The following is a 21423-nucleotide window of genomic DNA, read 5'->3' on the forward strand; positions in this document are numbered from 1 at the left end:
AGAGAAATACATAGGAATCAATCTAATGGAGGAAATAAAAAACCTCTACTCTGAAAAAGATTCAAGAGGATATCAGAAAATGGAAACACATCACTTGTTCTTGGGTAGGAAGAATCAATATAGTGAAAATGGCCCCAATTCCAAAATTGCTATATAAATCAAATGCAAGCCCAATAAAAATTCCAACAGTGTATTTCATAGACTTTGAGAAAACAATCCAAAATTCATTTGGTTTCATCTTTTTTTTTTTGAGACAGTCTCACTATGTAGTTAAGACTGACCTGGAACTCACTATGCAGCCCAGGCTGGACATGAATTCACAGGGATCCTCCTGCCTCAGCCTCCTGAGTGCTGGAATTACTGGTGTGTGCCACCATGCCAGACTCAAAAATTCATTTGAAATAAGAAGAGACCTAGAATAGCAAAAGCAATTCTAGGGAACAAATACAAGGCTGGGGGTATCACAATCCCGAACTTCAAATTATACCACAAAGCTACTGTGATAAAAGCAGCATGGTGCTGTCAAAGAAACAGAACTGAAGATCAACAGAACAGATTAGAAGATGCAGAAACAATTTCAGACATACTGAGACACCTCATCTTTGACAAAGGAGACAAACACCCTCAGTGGAGGAAAGATAATCTTTTGAATAAATTGTGCTGGGAAAATTAGGTTTCCACTTGCCAAAGATTAAAACTAGATATATATCTGTCACCATGCACTAAACTTCAATTGAAATAGATTAAAGATCTAAACATCGAAACAGAAACACTAAAATGGCTGGAAAAGAGGTTAGGTAGAACTCTTGAAGACACTGGTATAGGAAAAGACTCTATAAACAAAACTTCAGTCACATGTGAACTAGCACAAAGAATCAACATCTTGGATCTCTTCTCATTGAAAAGTTTTTCTCATTGAAAAGCAAGAGAAACCATCAACTGAGTGAAGAGACAACCCACAATGTGAGAAAAAATTTTACCAGCTGTTACTCAGACAAAGGTCTACTATCTAGAATATATAAAGACCTTAAAAAAATCAGATCTCCCAAGTATAAAGGCCCAACCCAAAAATGAGCATCCTAAATGAACAGACATTTCTCAAATGAAGAAGTAGAAATAGCAAATAAATATATGAAAAAAATGTTCAACATCACTAGTCATTTGAGAAATGCAGATGAAAACAATACTGATTCCAACTCAACCCAGAAAGAATGGCTGCTATCAAGAAATCAACCAATAACAGATGCTGGCAAGATTGTGAGGAAAAAGGAAACCTTCTCCACTGTTGATGGGAGTGTAGACTGGTGTGCTGTTATTGGGAGTGTAGATTGTGGAAATCAGTATGGAGATACCTCAAAGAACTAGGATTAGAGGTCTCATTTGACCCAGCCTTTCTCCTGCTGTCTATCTACTGTTGTGGAATTAAAGGAATCATACCACAGTGATATATGTGCAAACATATTCTTAGCAGCACAGTTTTTAATAGGTAAAACTTGGAAACAGCCCAATTGCCCATCAAAAAAGGGAAAGAAAAGCCTCCAATCCATGCCATTAGAAATGAAAATGATGAAGTCACAAAAAATTCAGCAGAAATACGGATCATCATCAATATCTACTTTGAGAACCTGTATTCTAATAAAGTTGAAAATACAGAAGAAATGGATAGATTTCTACATACATATGAATTATCAAAGTTGAACGAAGAAGATAAAAAAGTTCTAAACAACCCAATTACAATCAGTGAAATTGAAAATGTAATTAAAAGTTTACCAACAAATAAAATCCAGAAAAAACAAAAACAAAAACAAAATCCAGGTCCTGATAACTTCATTGCTGAATTCTACAAGACATGTAGAGAAGAACTATTGCCACTACTCTTTAAACTTTTCAGTGAAGTTGAAAGGGAAGCAATACTTCCAAATTCATTTCTGGAAGCAAGTATTATTTTGATTCTAAAACCAAGGAAAGGCCCAACCAAAAAAGAGAACTACAGGCCAATAACTCTAATAAAGTTAGATGCAAAAATCCTCAATAAGATATTGGAAACAGAATAGAGAGGGTCATCAAGAAGATTGCCCAAAGCTGACCAAGTTGGATTTAGCCCAGGGATGCAAGGATGGTCCAACATACATAAATCAATAAATGTAATATACTATATTAACAGAATCAAGGACAAAACCCATATGATCCTCTCAATAGATGCAGAAAAAATTCAACACCCATTCGTGATAGAAACTGCAGAAAATTGAAATAGATGGTCTTTATCTCAACTTGATAAAGGCTATCTATGAAAAGCCAATAGCTAACTTCATACTAAATAGTCAAAGTCATTCATGCTAAAATCAGGAGCAAGACATGGGTGTCCATTATCACCACTCCTATTCAATATAGTTTTGGAAACATTAGCCATAGCAATTAGATAAGAGAAAGCAATAAAAGCAGTAAAAATAAAAAAAGAAGAAGTTAAACTGTCATTATTTGCTGAAGATGTTATACTCTACATAGAAGACCCAAAGAACTCTGACAAAAGACCTCCAGACTTAATTGACAGATTCAGTAGAGTAGCTGGATACAAGATAAGTACTCAAAAATCAATAGCCTTCTTATACACAAATAACAGACTCATTGAGAGTGAAATTAAGGAAACATCCCTTTCACAGTAGCATCCAAAAAATGAAATACCTTGGAATCAATCTAATGAAGGAATCAAAAGACCTCTACATCAAAAACTACAACACTCTGAAAAAAGAGATTGAAGAGAATATAAGAAAATGGAAAGACATCCCTTGTTACTGGGTAGGAAGAAGCAATATAGTAAAAATGGCCATAATTCCAAAACTGCTATACAGATTCAAAGCAATCCCTATTGAAATCCCAATAGTATATTTCACTGAAGTAGAGAAAACAATACAAATTTTCATTTGGAACCAGAAGAGACCTAGAACAGCAAAAGCCATTCCAGGCAACAGAGATATGGCAAGGGGTACCCCAATACCCAACTTGAAACTATACTACAAAGCCACTGTGTTAAAAACAGCATGGTACTGCCAAAGAAACAGACCCAAAGATCAGTGAAACATATTAGAAGATGCAGAAACTCCAGACATACTCAGTTACCTCATCTTTGACAAAGGAGCCAACCATCCTCACTGGAGGAAAGATAGCCTCTTTAGTAGATGGTGTTGGAAAAATTGGATTTCAGCTTGCCAAAGATTAAAACTAGACTCCTATCTTTAATCCTGCACTAAACTAAAATCCGAGTGGATTAAAGATCTAAATATTAAAACTGAAATACTAAATTTGTTGGAAGACAAGTTAGGTAGAACTTTTGAAGACACAGGCATAGGGAAAAACTATGAACAAATCCTCAGTAGCATGAGAACTAGCACAAAGAATCAACAACTGGGATCTCATCTTTTTAAAAAGCTTCTGCATTGCAAGAGAAACCAGCAATAGAGCTAAGAGAAAACCTACAATATGGGAAAAAATTTTTATCCAATGTTCCTCAGAAAAGGTCTACTATGCAGAATATATAAAGAACTCATACCAGACCCCCCAAATTAAAAAATGAATTAAAATATGGGCATTTGAAATGAACATATATTGCTCAAACAAAGAAGAAAAAGCAGAAAATAAACAAAAAATGTTTAACATCACTGGTCATTTGTTAGATGCAGATGAAAACAGCACAGATTCCACTCACCCCAGAAGGAATGGCTGCTATCAAGAAATCAACCAGTAACAAATATTGTCAGGGTTGTTGGGAGAAAGGAACACTTGTTCATTACTGGTGGGAGTGCAGACTGGTGCAACTGTTGTGGAAATCAATATGGAGATACCTTCAACAGCTAGGATTAGAAGTACCATTTGATCCAGCTATTCCCCTGCTGGGTATCTTCCCCCCAAAATTAAAAGAATCATACCACAGTAACATATGCTATGTTACAGCGGCGCAGTTTGTAATAGCTAAAACTTGGAAATAGCCTAATTGCCCATCGACTGCAGACTGGATAAAGATGTGGTTTTTAAAAATAAAATGGAATACTACTCAGCCAGAAAGATCAATAAACTAGAGAGATTTATAGCTAAGTGGATGCACATTGATGAAATAATGTTAAGTGAAATTAATAGGGCACACATGGGGAAAAACTGAATAGTTTGTCTGGTGTGATAAACTAAACATGTAAATAAGGCTCAAAATATATAATTGATATTGTGTAATAGGAAAAAAGGTCAAAAAGTGTAGGGGAAGTGGGGTGGGTAGGGGAAAGGTAATAAGGGAAAAGAAAAGAGAAGAGAAAAGAAAAAAATGGAAATGGAAACAAAGTCTTTGTAAATAGGGAAGGGTGGGAGGGGGTGAAAAGAGGCCAGGGGAATGGGGAAAAAGTAAGAACCAAGATACATCCTGTAAAGGTACAAGTTCCCAATGATGAATGTACTGTATATCTAAAATGGACCAATAAAAAAATGGATGCACATTTAGACCATGCTCTTAAGGAAAATAAATCAAATACTCATGTTTAAGTATGGAATAGTTTCTCTGGTATAAAACTGAACTGGTGAAACTGAAAGTGTAAATAAGGATCAAATTTTATAATAGATAATTTAAAATAGGAAGAAAAGGTCCAAAGGGGAAGGGGAAGTGGGAGGGTTAGGGGGAAGGAATGAAGGAAAGAAATGAATATAAGTACAGGAAAAAAAAGTAAACAACATCTTTGTAAATAGGCAGGTTAGGAGGGCTTCAAGGGAGGGCAGGGGTATGAAGAAAACAATAAGAACCAAGATATGTCATTGAAAGGTACAAATTCCCAGTGATGACTATCATCATATTGTATACCTAAATTGTACCAATAAACTTAATGAAGAAAAAAAAAAACCCAAACAATTATTTCTTTAGTTTACAACATTTTTGTATTTTATCATAGCCAGCTTTAAGAAGCCTTGTAGCACTTCCTACATTATTTGTGGAAAAGTTCCTCAGCTAAATCCAAGAGTATATTAGACACTCTTTATATTCTCCATTTTATCACAGATAACAATACTCTAAAACTTTCCACCACTGTTCAACATGTGTACTTTCTTCAGTTCTTAAAAATATTTACCTTAGTCTTCTTCAAGAAATCAGTATTTATAATTGTATGCAGAAGTCCAAATTTTAAGTGTTCTATAACACACAGTCACACATATAATAATAAAGCATTGTTCTGCCACTGTGTCAATGGATCTTGAAGGAATTAGACCATTTTAGCCAGGTTACCACTAGCTCCAGCCTCAAGATTTATGGGCTCTTGTTAAAAGTCAGGAATAAAGGAGGTATAACTCCTCACTGGATGACCAAGATTTGCAGGACTTTGTCAAAATTGTGAACGCTAGCAGACAAACATACATAGGCACAACTTCCTATAGTCAAATGTTACAAAGCAAACCTGACTTAAGATAGCTACTACATCTACATACAAACTCCACAAAAATCCTCTCAGCCTGTGAGAGGAGCCCTGCTCTGGTATTTGCTGTCCTCCACTGTGGAGCTTGCCTACCTTCATTTTTTTCCTAACAGATCTGTTGTCGAAAAACATGGCATCCAGCACTTTTTTTTTTCATGCCATCTGAATGGAAGCTATTGCATTTTAGGGATCATTTTTTGTTTTTGTTTTTTGTACTGTGCATTGAACTCGGGACCTTGTGCTTGTGAGGCAGGCAGCAGAGCCACTAAGCTAAACCACCAGATCTAGGGATAAATTTTTTGATTGTAGTGATCTTAAAACAAAAGTATATGACAAATTCAACTTTTTGTCCCTAATTTATGACCCAGTACAAGGAATAAAGGAGACACTAAGTAACTAGAGTTAATCAGAGTTAATACATAACAACTAAGCATTTTTGAATACCTGCTTTGTGCCAGACATTGTACTTTGAGTTGAGCATAATTAGGTCTGTCTCCCACATCACTATTTTCACCCACTCACTGAAGTTACTGCAAATGGATTTCCAATTCCCAGCAGGCACTGAACTCCTTTTATGTCTGATTTAAATGTCATTTCCTCAATTAAAGCCTTCCTTACCTCAAATAAATGTGAAACTTTGCTACTGTTATTGCATGTTTTGTTCCATTCTTTGTTCAAGATAAGAAGCCCCTTAGAAACCACCTCCAAAAAAAGACTCCAGCATCTCCAAATCTGATAACAGTATGGTCACTGATAAATTCCAAATGGTGAAAACTTATGAACTACAAATTCAAAGAACTCTGAAAATTTCAAACATGATAAGTATAAGAATAGTTACACTTAGGTATATCATTAAAAGATACAAATAAATGAAACTGTGGGACAGAGGGTATAGTTCTATGGTGAAACGCTTGTCCAGCATGTTTGGGACCCTATGTTTGATGACTCATATGGCAAAATAGTAATAAATGAACAACAACAACAACAACAACAATAACAAAATAAGTAAAACTATGAAAAGCCTTTAAGGAAAAACAAAAAACATGAAAAAAGTAAGAAAAAACAAAAGACTGATGACTTTCAAATGGAATAATAGAAGATAAAAACATTGACATTTTATGTGTTCCAAGATTTTTAGCTGGTAAACTAGAATTATACCCCAAAGCCAGACATGGTGGCACATGACAGGAATCCTAGCACTAGAAGATGAGGCAGGAGGATTGCTGCAAGTATGAGCCCTAGGAGACAGTGCTCTAACTCCCTTCCATTGTAGCCATAGCCCCGACCTTTGTTCAAACCCTGGCTTAGGAATGTAAGGCAGTCTTATACTGTTTAAAGTCTGGATCCTGATTAACTTGTAAGTTATTGATTCTAGACTATGAGATACATAGAGATCCCAAGTTAATTGTCGAACTCTTTGCTCACCCTGAATGTCTTGGTGGCCTTTGAACCATCCTATAGGTATCTGTTAATCATCAATGTGTGACTGCCGAGTATGTGACTGCTGACCACCAGCTCATCAGCAGACCTTTGTCCCCTGCCTGCAAGCTTAAAATGTTAACCCCCCCTTTTTACCCTCTTATAAAAAGGACCTCAGCCCCTGATCTGGTGCCTCTCTGAGCCAGCTACTTGGTTCTGAGAGTGCCATCTGGCCAGACTAATAAAGGTCTGTTTACCATCTAGCCCAGTGTGTTCCTTCGTGGGTTACTCTTGTTCCTCCGTCGAGCTCCTGGAGCCTCCCTAAGCTATAGGTCCCAGCATCATGGAGGCCCTTTTGGCTGTTCATGGCTTTAGGAAGTAAGGCCCTGGGTCTTGCCTCCATTGGGCTATAGGACTCAGCATCGTGGAGGCCTATTGGCTGTTCACGCTCCGTGGAGTGGAATTGAGACTTTGAGTCTTACAATAGTGAGTTCTATGAACTATATAATAAACTATATACTGAACTATATAATGAGACCCTGTCTTAAAAAACAAAACAGAACAAAAATTTCTACCCCAAACCAAATATCTCTAAAAAACAAAGGAACAACAAATAATTATTGATAAAAGACTATTAAAATTTATCACCAATAAAATAAATAAATTCATCATTAGTAGTCTTGCCTCATAAAGAGAAACAATATTTTTCAGGAAGAAGGAAAACTAGTGCAAGTATAAATATAGCGTTTAAAATGCGATGAAGAAAAAATAATAAATACATTAGAAACCAGGGGAGGTACAAGAGGGGAGAAGGCAACCGTTTTGAGAAATAATTAAGGAAAAATATTGGCTCACATGGGTAGGTAAGTGATGGTACTGTTACTATTGTGGATAGGTAAGTTAATTAGATAGCTTTTAGGCAATTAGCCAGGGCCTCCCTCAAGGCACCAGCCCTCAAGGTCCACTCCTCAAGGTGCAGCCCTCCAGGACCCAACACAGCAATGAGCCAACAGGGAGAACAATTGAGGCACATTCAGTCATTAGCATTATAAAGATAAGAGGCATTACTTCCCCTAGAAAGAGATAGCAGCGATTGATATTCTAAATGGGAAGTTCCTTGTATGTGACTTGTCTTTCCATTTGATCACCATTTAAATAAATATTAGCTGGGTGACTGCACTTGTAATCTTATTGGTTGGTCGTGGTTTTGTCCCACCTTGTAAAATTTCATTGGTTCTTATAGTTTTGTCCCATTTTGTACCCACCTCACCACATGGCTTTACTGCATAAAACACCTTGAAAAAGTGGGGTGGGTGGGCAACCCACTTTTTGGTCTCCTTTTGGTCTCTCTTAGACAGAAGCTATATTTCTCTTAATAAACTTTTCCTACTCTTAACCTCCATTGTTCCTATAATTCATTCTTCACTTTTAAAGAACATGAACTCACATTTTGGATATCTAGTAGGTTTGGGAGTTATATCTCTTCCCCCTGTATCATTACCACCACTTGTAGACTCAGGTTAAAATGTGAAAGAAAGGACTCTGTTACAAAATTTCTTAAAATCAGCTTTATTGAACTGTACTTTACATGACAAAATTTAAATAGAAAGGTTGATAACTTTTGGCAAACACACACACCTATATAACCACCACTTTAAAAATAATGTGTAATACTTTCATTACCCCCCAAAAGTTACCTCTTCTTTCTCCAATTTTCTGGTACAGGTAAATGCTTTACAGAATCTGGAGAAATATTTATGAACCCCAAATTTTGAGAAGAGGAAAGTTTCCCTGAAACTTACACAGACTAACAACCTTTTAACAACATAACAGGTAAAGGTATTTTTAAATTCCTCCCAGTTTGAATCCTTTTGTTAAAGTTGTAATTTACAATCTGTTTGCCACAAATGGAAACCTTTAAAAATTTGTATAAGTTTTTCATTGTTCTTACAGGAATATTATCATTGATTCCTATTTATTGACTTACTCTGTAGAAAGTATTTTTTCACCATTCCTCATATTCTTTTTCCTTTTTAGGAGGGGCATCCAACTATGTAAAACACCTAGCCTCTTCCCAAGTCTTTACTCCTTCAGAAGTAAATTAGTTGATAGTGATATCAGTTTCCTAGGGTTACTGTAACAAAGTGTCCCAAACTGGATGTCTTAAGATCAAGGTGTTGGCAAGTTTGATTCCTGCTGATGGCTGTGATAGAGAATCTGTTCCATGTCTCTCCCTCGCCTGTGGAAGTTTAAGGCAGTCTTTTGCATTCCTTGTCATACGGAAGCATCACCCAAAACTCTTGTCTTCATTTTTATGTGCTAATCCCCTCTGTGTGATGTTTGTGTCCCAAATTCCCCTTTCACTCAGTATATTAGTTATACTGGTTATCAGAAGCCTACTCTACTAATGTTTCACTTCATCTTAACAAACTATTATTATTTTTTTGTTATTATAATTATTATTTGTACCTGGGAGGCAGCGGCATCACTGAGCTAAACATCTGGCCCAACAAGTTATGTTTTTTCCATTTTTTCTTTTTGTCATATTTTTTCTTTTCCCTTATTGCCTTTCCTTTACCCTTCCCACTTCCCCTACACCTTCAGCACTTTTCTTCCAATTTCACATTGTCAATTATACCATTTGGATCTTTTTTTTTTTTTTTGGTACCGGGGATCGAACTAGGGTCCTTGTGCTTGTGAGGCAGGCAGTGGAACCACTGAGCTAAATCCTCCACCCCAACAACAAGTTATGTTTTTAAGGAATCCACTAGTAAGAAAAGTGACCTCCAAGGTACTGGAATTAAAAATTCAATATGTGAATTTTGTGAACACACAATTAACCACAAAATAGTATCTCAGACCTTTTTCCTCTTCTCTCAGGATCTAGCTTGATTTCAGTGCTGCTGACTACTTTTGCTATGGTGTAAGCTGATAGAAAAAGATACCTTTATTGCGAAGACCAGAATATCTGCTCAGTGATAGAAAAGAAAAGGGTGCCAAATTGTAAGATTCAGAACATAAAAACAGGGTTTGGATTGTAGCTCAGTGGCACAGCACTTGGTTAGCATGCTAGAAAGCCTTGGGTTCAATCCCCAGGGCCACAAATAAACAAAATGTACAAAATAAAAACAGAACATGAAAACATGTTCACAGTACAAGTTGCATTCTCAATAGTAGCTCTCTGATTTCTACAGCAATGTTTTACCCTTCTATATACCTTATTTTTTGGTCATTCTTCATTTGAGTCAGGACTTGGAAGAGGAAAATAAGTATAAATCTATACCCCCTCTGAAAAGGAGTATAATGATGACAGATGAAGGAGGCCCACCATTCAGATGGATATTCCATGTGGACCACTCCAAGTCTGTTGGAGTACCAGGCCTTATAAAGGGATGACATTTACCGAGAAATGAAATGAGGGAAAGTGAACAGCTTTGGGGAAATGCGATAACTAGGTCAGAGCTCAATGAGTTTGAGAGTAATGGGGAAAAGGCCATGGAGAGTTCGTCTGTTCTCCAAGGAAGATGCTATTTGGAGATAGAGATACTGCCACATAGGTGGCAGCTAGTCTTGTGCAAGAAGATGAGCTCACCCAAAGGGACTATAAAGAAGATGGGAGAAAGGGAGAAGACTAAAGGTGAGCACACCTGAAGAGACAGTATGGATGGCAAGATGAAGAGGACTGCTGGAAAAAGCCAATAAAAACTTAAACCATATGCACAATTTGTAAATAGGGAAGGGAGGAAGGGGTGAAGGGAGGTCAGGGGTAAGGGGAGAAAACGAGAACCAAGACCTGTCATGTAAAGGAACAAGATCCCAATGACGAATGTAACCATACTATATACCTAAAATGTACCAATAAACTCAATGAGGAAAAAAACAAAAAACTTCAGCAGAGTTCAGGTTTCTACTGTGATGCTAACATGTTCCTTTCCCTGACTGACATCTTACCTTTGAATGTTCCCTCTTTGCCAAGGTCCATGCCTGTGCTGGCTTTAGCCCTGGAATTATTGCACTGGCGGAAACATAGTCTCATAATAATGCAAGAGAAATGGTATAAAGGGGGGAAAGAGGATCAGAGAAATTCCAGTGTGGCTTCCAGGAAAAGGAAGAGATTCCTTTGATCTGGTCAGTGAAGAAGCCAGGAACAAGACCTCAGTTTGTACCATCTCAGGATTTGTCCAATATCATTACTGTGTTAATAGTAAAAATACATAAACTAAAATATTAATCAGAAATAATTATAGAGATTAGTATAGGAGGAAAAAATCTGTTTAGAGGCAACGCCTATGACCAGACAGGATCATGAATACCTTTGGGAAAGACAGTAGAAGAAGGGATGATCGAAACCTCTCAAAAGACAAAATATGCAACAAACACATTCTTTGCTTGAACAACAATTTTCTCTATATAAATTATTGTTCAAAGGCAGTCTCACTCCTACCCCCAAAGAAATGTCTGCTCTCTACTCTAGATCTTATCTATGAAGACTTCCATTAATAAGGTAATAATTAAACTCAGCTAAGATTTATTCAGTTTTTTCTTTGTTATCTGCTTCTTATCTCAAAAATGGCCAGATAGTGGGATCATGGTTTTTTTTTTTTTTTGGCATGATTTGAATAAAAAGAAAATAAGGGGAATTCTTTTGAGACACTAACATCCATGTTTTCAAAAGTTTAAGTAGCTATTCACCATGTCAGGGAAGCACCTTTAAAGGCTATACACTGCATGTTTCATCACCATTACCATTTATCAAACATCTATGGAAAATTTTGTTCCCATGTATTATTTTACAAGATAAAATTAAAGGAATTTGGTCTTTGAAATATGTCTCTATTTAAATAGGGCTCTGAAATTTGTAAATAGAGAAGATTTTCAGTTACACACTATTTTCTTAACTACTCTTACCTTAAAGAGGTCATATATCATTTGGATCCAGCAAATCTTCATGTAAATGACAGATTCAACTTTAACACTGGGTTTCTATAGTAATAGGAGTTCTTCATTATATGTTATTAAATTAATGCTGCATGTTTATTAAATTATCCAGCACCAATGTTTCTCAAATAAGTGATTGTGTTATTTATGAGTTAGTGTCTTATTTAATTCAAGAACACCAATGTATTTTTGCCATCAATTTTCTCATGGCCTCTTTTACCTCTTTGTTCCTCAGACTGTAGATAAGTGGGTTCAACATGGGAATCACCACTGTGTAGATCAGAGAGGCCACTTTGACCTGATCAGCTGAGTAGCTTGATTTGGGCATCACGTACACAAACAAAACAGTACCATAAAACAAAGTGACTGCAGTAAGGTGAGAGGTGCAGGTGGAGAAGGCCTTGTGCCTTCCCTCAGTAGAGCGCATCTTCATGATTGAGTGCAGAATGTATATGTAGGACACAATGATGGTAAACAGTGTGCTTACAAGGACTGATGCAGAAGAGATGGCAGGAGATATTTCAGCAATATAAATGTGGCCACAAGAAAGTTTCAGCAGTGGGAAAAGGTCACAGAAAAAATGATTGATTTTATTTGGGCCACAGAAGGACAGGTTCAATAAACAGCCTGTAAACGATGATGCATTCATGCATCCTCCCAAATAGGATCCCCCCAGTAGGAAAAAGCATACCACTGGGGACATCTGGGTGGAGTAGAGCAGGGGAGAGCAGATGGCCACATAGCGATCATAGGCCATGGTAGCCAGCAGGAAGCACTCTGTGGTCCCAAAAGCAACATCAGAGGCCAGCTGGGCTATGCAGCCAGTGAGAGGGATAGTAGTCTTCTCTTTTAAGAAACTGATGAGCATGATTGGTGTGACTGATGTGGAATACCCAATGTCCACAAAGGCCAAGTGGCTGAGGAAAAGGTACATTGCGGTGTCAAGGTGCGGACTGCTTCGGATTAAGAGAATTATGCTGATGTTTCCCACTACAGTCACTAAATAAACGGCTAGAAAAATCACAAAGAGTATGGCACATACAGTCGGATTATCTGTTAATCCCAAAATAATGAACTCTGTCACTGTGGTACCATTTCCAGTCTCCATTTATCCATTTAATTGTTCCTATTGAAAGCAGAACCAGAGGAGATTAAGATGGCTGACATGACTCCACAATTAATATATACCTAAACATAATCTTATAGCTAAAAATTTAAGGTGGTAACTTTGCCTTATAGAAAACCATGCAATTTTCAACATTTTATATAATACTGAAATTTGACTGAGTTACTTTAGGACCCACATATTTGATTTCTATGTGTACACCACAGACTGGGTCATATCCCTATGTGTATAAAGATACATAAAAGATATTTACAACATTGATTGTAGTGACATAAACTATATTGGGCTTAAATATTCTGAGGAAGGTCAGCTCTTGGTTTTTCCATCCACATCCCAAATGTGCCTTTGCCCCAGCTCCCTTAGTAAGTGCCATCTCCATTTATATAGTGGATTGGCCAATAAAAAAGTTAATTTAGACATCTTGTTTTCTCTGTTTTGCTCATTTTTCTATAATAAAAATCACATCCTTAGTTATAATAATTTGCATCAACAATTAGATGATGTGTATATTCAAAATGAAAAGGTCAAATTGAATTTTTATTATTGTTCTGAGATAAACATCCTAAATATTTTGTAAAGTGTCTCAGGACTTATCTCTTTTGCCATATCTTTTTATGTTTATGGGATTGTATGAAGCAACAAGAAGACTCTATTCATCATTGTGGGCTAGCATTAAGAAATAGAACAGAAACATGGGTACTTGCATCAGATAAGTGTTAACTTCACTAGTTTTAAAAAAGCAATGTTAAGAAGTGAGAGCCATTGCCATAGGGTGAAAGGATTAGGGAACCCAGGCTGGAAGCAGTCAGTTAGGAAAGGTGGCAAATTATATTGTCAGAGATTAATTTGTTCTTCAGAATAATGGTGCTTTTGTTCAGATTGCTACACATGAACAAGCACAGGTGAAAATGTTATTCAAATTAATTTCTAAACACCAACTCTAACACCATCCATAACTAATCACCAACATATTCTTTAGAATGTCAATTTCCATTTTCTTCAAAAATTTCTGCTTGAAGAAAGAAAATACACATGTGCAGTTAGCTGGTCTATCAGATTGTAGGCAGTCAAGTTTACATGTGAATCATGATAATGGTTTGCCATTGTAAGACAAATACTAAGATTATGCATCAGAATGCTCAGATTTTCTCTTTTTTTAAAGTCTAGATAAAGACCTAAATCAGAAATGAATTTTATATTTTTAAAGAAAATAGATGCGTGAAGGACAAACGTTGTCAAATTTGGATATGGTTGCCAGAGCAGAAGACAGTGATGTGCAGAAATACTATGGACTTTGAAGCCATGCAAACCTGGCACTGGTTCCAACACAGCATCTCCCAGTGTATGGAATCACAGGAAAATTGCAAGCACTCTGATTCACCATCTCCTTACCTGTAAATAGGAGATAATACCTACTTCATGTGAGTTTTGTGTTGATTTATAGTATGTGGAGAAAAACACCAACCACTGTTGACAAAGGAGATAAATATCAAATAGTCACAAATAATTAATTTTTACTTCTGGAACATATAGGAGATTCTGCATTCTTAAAAAATAAGAAATATAAGCTAGTGGTACATTTATTGCACTGCTGAGGACAAGTCCCAAGGAATTGTTGTTGTACAGCAAAGTCAGATTTAAATGCAGCTTTGACCATGTGGGATATAGCCCCAAATTACTTACTCCACTTAAATTACAAATTAATAGCTTCACTTGTTTTGCAAAATTATGCTGATAATCCACTGGGACAGAGAATTTACATCTACTGGGACAGAAATAAAATGTGTACAATTATGTATGAAAGAAACTGTTCTTAAATACTCAGGGGCTTCATATGCTTTTTAGTTAAATGTTTTGAAATAAAAAGTATAACATCTTGCTATAATTTAAGTTGACTTTTAGGTCAATATAGTTAATATGACTGTATCAGTTTTGGCACTTCTGAAATATCTCTGTATTCAGTAGTTCACTTTTTTATATCACTTATATTTATGGATAGTTTAGATTTGTCAGGAGAATTTAATTTACAAATATTCTTCCAACAGAATCTCAATATAATTTTCAGTACAAGTGACAATTTTTAAAAAATCATAAGCATTTCCTGTGTCTTCTGGATTTGTTCTAGGATATTTGAAAAGTGCAGTACACCCACCCATACACGCCCCCACACCCCCCTACACATACATTTCCCATTGCTCACTCTGGTACAATAATGTATGTTTTCTAACACAGTAATGAATATTACACTAACAGTTTGCATGATTCTTCCATGCTCAGATGCTACAATTGACTGTTAGGGCATCACGGTCACAGCTGACACTTGGGGTGTCCTTGAGCAATGGCCACAGAGCAGAACATTTCCTGTGTTGAAAGTCATGTTTCTTTCACCCTGGGCTTGAAGATTCCCTGGGTCATCCCCTTTTGGGAAAAAGTTAAACCTGATGACTTACATGGGGAGTACCTAGCAGCTCAAATACCTCAAGTCCAACAATTTAAGAAGTGGACATACTTCAAGATTCCATATGTTCTAGAAAGACTCTATTTATTTAGGTTATAAGAAAGCACTTGTGGCTGATGAGTGCTACAAATAGGTGCCTACTGACTTCCTGAAAACATCCCATATCATATCTGGGAGAATTAAATTTCTTTCATCCCTATCTTCCTCAGAACATTTTGTTCATATCAATTGATCAGTACTGTAATTGAAGATCTTTCTTCTTCTTTGGTGTGAAGGTCTAGTGTCTGTGACTGTTTCTATACCCATATTTAATGATCCAATTCTAAAAATAGAGGATGCATTAAATAGATGTTTGTTGAGTTGGTGCTAAATCATTAAAAATGTTTTAATTATCAATCATTGTGCTAGGGCCAAATGATGTTATTAACTTCAACATCTTTATCTTTACTCAACTATAATTCATTCTATAATTAATTCTAGTCCTTCAGATGGGTCTCAGACTTAAGTAGACTTTGTTGTTGACGTTTCCTGACAATTTACATTAAAGTCACCTTCTGCAAATGGACAGTTTCAGAGAACCCTGAAATAAGTTTTGCACTTACCATGCTTTCAATTATAAGCATACTGATATAAATACTTTCTTAGTATCTTTCTTGTCTACTGTTCTATAACTACCTTAAGGGAGGGTTCTCATCTGACTAATTTAGTCCTTTGTTCTTGGAACATAGTAGACTTCCAGGCACATAGCAGTACAAAATGAATGAATGAATAAATATTCTTTTTATGGCATCTCTAGAATTTATTCACTTTGCTCAACTATGCTCAATTATGCCAGTGGACTAGTAACTTTCCACTTCCCTCTCCTTCACTGTTTTAGTCTGTAAATTTCACTAATTTAGATATTTCGTGTAAGTGAAATCATGCATTTGTCTTTCTGTGACTAATTTATTTCACTTAAAGTACTGTCCTTAAGAATCTCCCATGTTGTTGCATATTGCAGAATTTCCTTCTTTTTAAAGACTGAATACTATTCTATTTGGGTAAACACCTTGTTTTCCTTATCCATTCAGTTCTTAGTAGACATTTAGGTGGTTTTCACATCTTAGTTATTGTGAATAATGGTGCAATAGAAGTGAAAGTGCTGATATTACTTTGAAATACTGATTTCATTTATTTGAGATAAATATTCAGTAAAAAGTTACTGAACCTCATGATAGTTTTATTTTTATTTTAATGTAACAGTAATTAATAAAGAAAATATTGTAATCACTGTTCTATGAGAAAATAAAACAAAATTTTATAAAAATATACTTAGAGAATAACAATAATTAATACAGTGTATAACAAAATCTTAAAAGAATGGCAAAAGTGTTATTCAGAGTATAATTCATAGACAAAAAGACTATTTTACAAAAGAAGAAATAAACAGATAATAGTTCTAAACTTTCTTTTCAATGAATTAAGAGAAACTAGTAGTATAAATGAAACAAATTAGCATATATTGTGCATTGAAATATTTTTGAAATAATGGAATAGAGAATTTGGGGAATTGTTTGAACTTCTCCTTACTTCCCATTTCTCTTTGTTCTATTTTTGCCCTTTATTTATGTATGCACATATTTCACTTTTCTCTTGTAAGAGAGAAACCATGCAATATTTAAGCTTTTGTATCTTTTTTTCACTTAACATTATGTTTTCCAGTTGCATCCATTTGCCTATGAATGTCTCAGTTTATCTTATTCTTAATTTTAAGAGAAAATTTTGTGCTGTTTTCCATAGCAGCCACACTATTTTGTATTCTCCCTAAAGGTGTCTAAAGATGCTAAATTCCCCACATCCATGAAAACACTTCTTGTTTTTCTTTTTTTTGCTTTGTTTTGCTTTGGAGGGGGAATTTAACTCAGGACCTTTTGATAGCCAACCTGACTCCATTTTGTGCCTCATCGCCATTCCCCCTATTTTGTGTAAAGTTGAGTGACCCCAGGCGGTCACCTCCCCCTTCTCCCCCTTGGGTGTTCCCTCAGTTGATGCATGACAGATTGCCTCATCCCATGTGGTAGAGCACTTTGCAGCTGTGTACTATCTTTATGACCTTCTCAAGTGGTAGAGCAATCTGCAACTGGATGTTATCTTTATGATCTCGTGAACAGAACACTCCACACCTGTGTGATATTTTGTTCCAACTAAACTGTTTGAAACTTACTCTTACCCCCACTAACATAGCAAAGTTCTGCTTCTGTAAAATTCTGTTTTCAGTCCCTCTCCCCTATTCCTCCCCAACTAGAAGAGCTGCTTAAAAGAAACCCACAAAGCTGCTTTTCAGAGTGGACATGTTTTGAGCATGAGCTCTTCTTGACCACTGGCAATAAAAGGGCTCAAATTTGGCTCAGAGTGTTGGCGATTCTCTATAATCTCTTACAATTACATATAACAACTTCATGTTTGCCAGGCAGGTGCTGTGCTGCTGAGCTAAATCCTTCCTCCCCCCTTTTAAAAAATATATGATAATCATCCCAACAAGTGTGAGACTATATATAATTTTGGTTTTGATTTACATTTCAGTGATGATTAATGATGCCGAGCATTCTATAATATATACACTGGCCATTCGCATGTTGTCTGGAAAAAATGTCTACTTAATTTCTTAGCCCCATTTTAAATTAGGTTATGAGGGTTTTGTTTTTGGTTTTGGTTTTGTTTTGTTTATTTGTTTGTTTGTTTGAGACAGGGTCTCACTATGTAGTTGAGACTGACCTGGAACTCACTATGTAGCCCAGGCTGGTCTCAAATGCACAGTGATCCTCCTTCCTCAGCCTCCTGAGTGCTGGGATTATAGGCGTGCACCAGCATGCCCGGCTGAGGGTTTTTTGTTTTTGTTTTTCTATGCACTTAAAGGTACTCTATGTATTTTGAGATTCAACTCTTTATCAGATAGATGTTATGCAAATATTTTCACCATTCCAAAAGATGCCTTTTCATTTTGTTAATTGTTCCTTTTGTTGTACAAGAGATTTTTAGTTTCATGTAGTCCTCTTGTCTATTTTTGCTTTTATATCCTGTGCTTTGGGGTTCAAAGCTAAGAAATCATTGATTATACCAATGTCATGGAGATGTCTCCTTATGTTTTATTCTAGAAATTTTACAGTTTTGGTATTACATTAAATGTTTAAACTATTTTGAGTTGATGTTGGTATTACATAAGGGTCCACTTTCATGATTTTGCATTTAACTATTTAGTTTTCCTAACATCATTTGTTGAGAAGACTTTCTGGTCTCCATTTTGTAGTCATAGTACCATCTTCAAAAGATTCTGTAGGGCAAGGTGGCTTCTAGGAAAGGAAAAGATAGGATTTATTAAAAAAAAATAATGGGAAATCTTACTGAAAGCAGCTTTTGCCTGTACAGCTAGGGTAGACTCTATAGTTAGAGCAATTGGAAAGACAAAAGAGAGAAAAACTACATCTGGAGAGGCACCAGTAACACACTACCATAAGAATTTATCATAAAGAGTTGACAGAGCAAGGAAGAAGCCAGAAACATAAATGATCAGGAAAACCAGCTCCTTCACCCACCCACCCAAAGGAGATAAGGACAGCAACCTAAGGAGTATTATTTAATATATAAAACACACACACATATGTTCTCACTTTAACATCACTATAGTATTGCTCCAGAATCAGACATGTCCCGTTTACTTAATCATTAACTCTAAGTTACCTGTCTGGAAGGCTTCCATCCCCACTTATCCATTACAAAGAGACAGTAAGAAATTAAATGGCCAAAAAGAATGTGGATAGAGGTGCTACAAAGTTAGGATCAAAGACAGCCAGAGAGCCAGTCAGATAGTGACAACTTCCTGGTGCCCATAAGGGGATGGGAGAAACCACTAGTCCTAATGAAAAGGAGATGAGGCCAAAAATCCAAGAGTATTCACTTCTAATGCCCCCTACTCTTCCACAGTAGCTGTCTGTCTTTTCTTTTCCTGTCCTTTTCCAAGCAAACTGTCTTATTTTAACTCTGCCTCTTTAATTCATTACTGTTGCTGGCAGTTGCATGTTCCAGATGAGGAGTAGTGCTTACATCCCAACCTGCCACAACAATTTCTGTGTACTCATTTGGTCTCTATATTTGCCTTTACATCAGTAGAAACTATTTTAATTACTGTAGCTTTGAAATACACCTTTAAATTAAGAAATGTGGTGCCTCAACTTTGTTTTTTCCTCAAGATGACTTTGGCTGTTTGGGTTTTTTTTTGCAGTTTCTTGTGACTCTTAGGATTGATTTTTCTATTTATGTAATTAGTGTCAGTATTTCCATAAAAAATGTCTTGAATCTATAAATCACTTCAGGTATTGTAAATGTTTTACCAGTATTGAGTCTTCCAATCCATGAACACAAAACAACTTTATATGCCTTCTACCATTTTATTCCTCAGTATCTTGCAAGTGTTAGTGTACAAGTCTTTCCATTCCTTAGGTTTACTCCTATGCATTTCACTCTTTGATGCTTTTGAAAATGGGATTATTTTCTTAGTTTTCTTTTTACATAGTTCATGGTTATGCTATAGAAAAGTGACTCCACTTTACTGATTTTGTATCCTGAACTTTAATGAATTCATTTATTACTTCTGATAGTTTTGAGGGATGAATTTTCATGGTTTTCCAATATACAAGATCCTACCATAGACATACAAAGATCAGGCCATATACATAAAAGATAATTTTACTTTTTATTTTCTATTTGATGCCTTTGATTTGTTTTTCTTTTCTTGATAATTTCTAGCACTATTTTGAGTAAAAGTGGCAAAAATGAATGTCTTATATGAAAGAGAAAATGAATGCCTTGTATGAAGGAAGAGCTTTGATTTTCCACTATTGAATGTTATGATTTGATAATATGTGAACTTTATTATATTGAAGTGACTTCCTTGCATACCTCACTTGTTGAGAATTTTAAAAGTACATTGATTTATGTCAAATACTTATGCTAATGAGATGATTCTGTAACTTTTAGCCTTCATTTTTTTATCACACTGATTTATATGCATGTGTTGAACCATGCTTGCAGTGTATGAATGCATCCTGTTTACTTATAGCATACAATCATTTTAAAGATATGCTTTTGCTAGTAATTTGTTGAGAATTTTTGGATCTACACTTATCAGGGATATTGGCCGATAGTTTATTTTCTTGCAATGTCTTTGTCTGGCTTTGGTAATTAGGTACTATACTTGATCTTAGCCAAAAGGCCAAAAAGTAATGGTAATAGGGTAATGCTGATTTTATAAAGCAAGTTTTGAAGTATTACCTGTCCAATTTTTCAGAAGACTTTGAAAAAGATGGCGTTAATTATTCTTTTATATTTGGAGAATAGATCAGAAAAACCATCTGGTCCTACACTTTTTGCTGTTTAGAGGGGTTTTATTTATTCATTCTAGTTACTTATTATTCATCTGTTCAGATTTTCTATTTATTTATATTCAATTTTGGCAGATTTTGTAATTAAAATTTTATCATTTCTTCATTGACACTCAATTTGTTATTTTCAGATTGTTTATAATAGTCTGTTGTGAACCATTTATTTTTGTAAAACCAGTTAAAAAGTGCCCCTTCATTATTTCTCACTTCATTTATTAGAATCTTCATTTTTTCTCTCTAAAGTTCTGTAAATTTTATCTTTTTAAAAAATAGCTATTTGCTTCATTTTTCCTATTTTACTTATTTCTAATCTTTGTCATATTTCTTTCTTCTGCTGTGGGTTTTGTTTTTATTTTTCTAATTCTTTGAGGTATTAAGTTATGAGATTTAATGTTGTCCTTTCTTTTTTAAGGTAGGCATTTAATTCAGTGTGCTTAAATTTGTGAAGATATGTTTTGGATCTAATATGTGATTTATTTCTAAGGTATTTTATATGTATTTGGGAAGACTATGTATATTACTATTGTTGGTTGGAATACTTGTTTTTCCAGAAAAATTTCTATATTTAATTGAAATATGTCTAGCAAGCCCTAACCTTGTTTGCTTTTTTTTTTTTTTTTT

The 21423-nt window shown here is 35.5% G+C and overlaps 1 protein-coding gene across 1 annotated transcript; it reads right to left on the minus strand.

Annotated features, from left to right (window-relative positions):
* Positions 1 to 11970: 11970 nt before the first annotated feature.
* On the minus strand, positions 11971 to 12915 carry LOC104856170 (olfactory receptor 481). Its single transcript, XM_033763904.1, has one exon. It carries the CDS (start codon positions 12907 to 12909, stop codon positions 11971 to 11973), a length of 939 nt encoding a protein of 312 aa, XP_033619795.1. The 5' UTR covers positions 12910 to 12915.
* Between the last annotated feature and the right edge of the window lie 8508 nt (positions 12916 to 21423).

Source organism: Fukomys damarensis, unplaced genomic scaffold, assembly GCF_012274545.1.
Source record: "Fukomys damarensis isolate Sample0158 unplaced genomic scaffold, DMR_v1.0_HiC HiC_scaffold_16, whole genome shotgun sequence".
NCBI lineage: Eukaryota > Metazoa > Chordata > Mammalia > Rodentia > Bathyergidae > Fukomys > Fukomys damarensis.

Coding starts and splice junctions, on each gene's coding strand:
- LOC104856170 (XM_033763904.1), bottom strand. CDS start 12,909: ATGGAGACTGGAAATGGTACCACAGTGACAGAGTTCATTATTTTGGGA.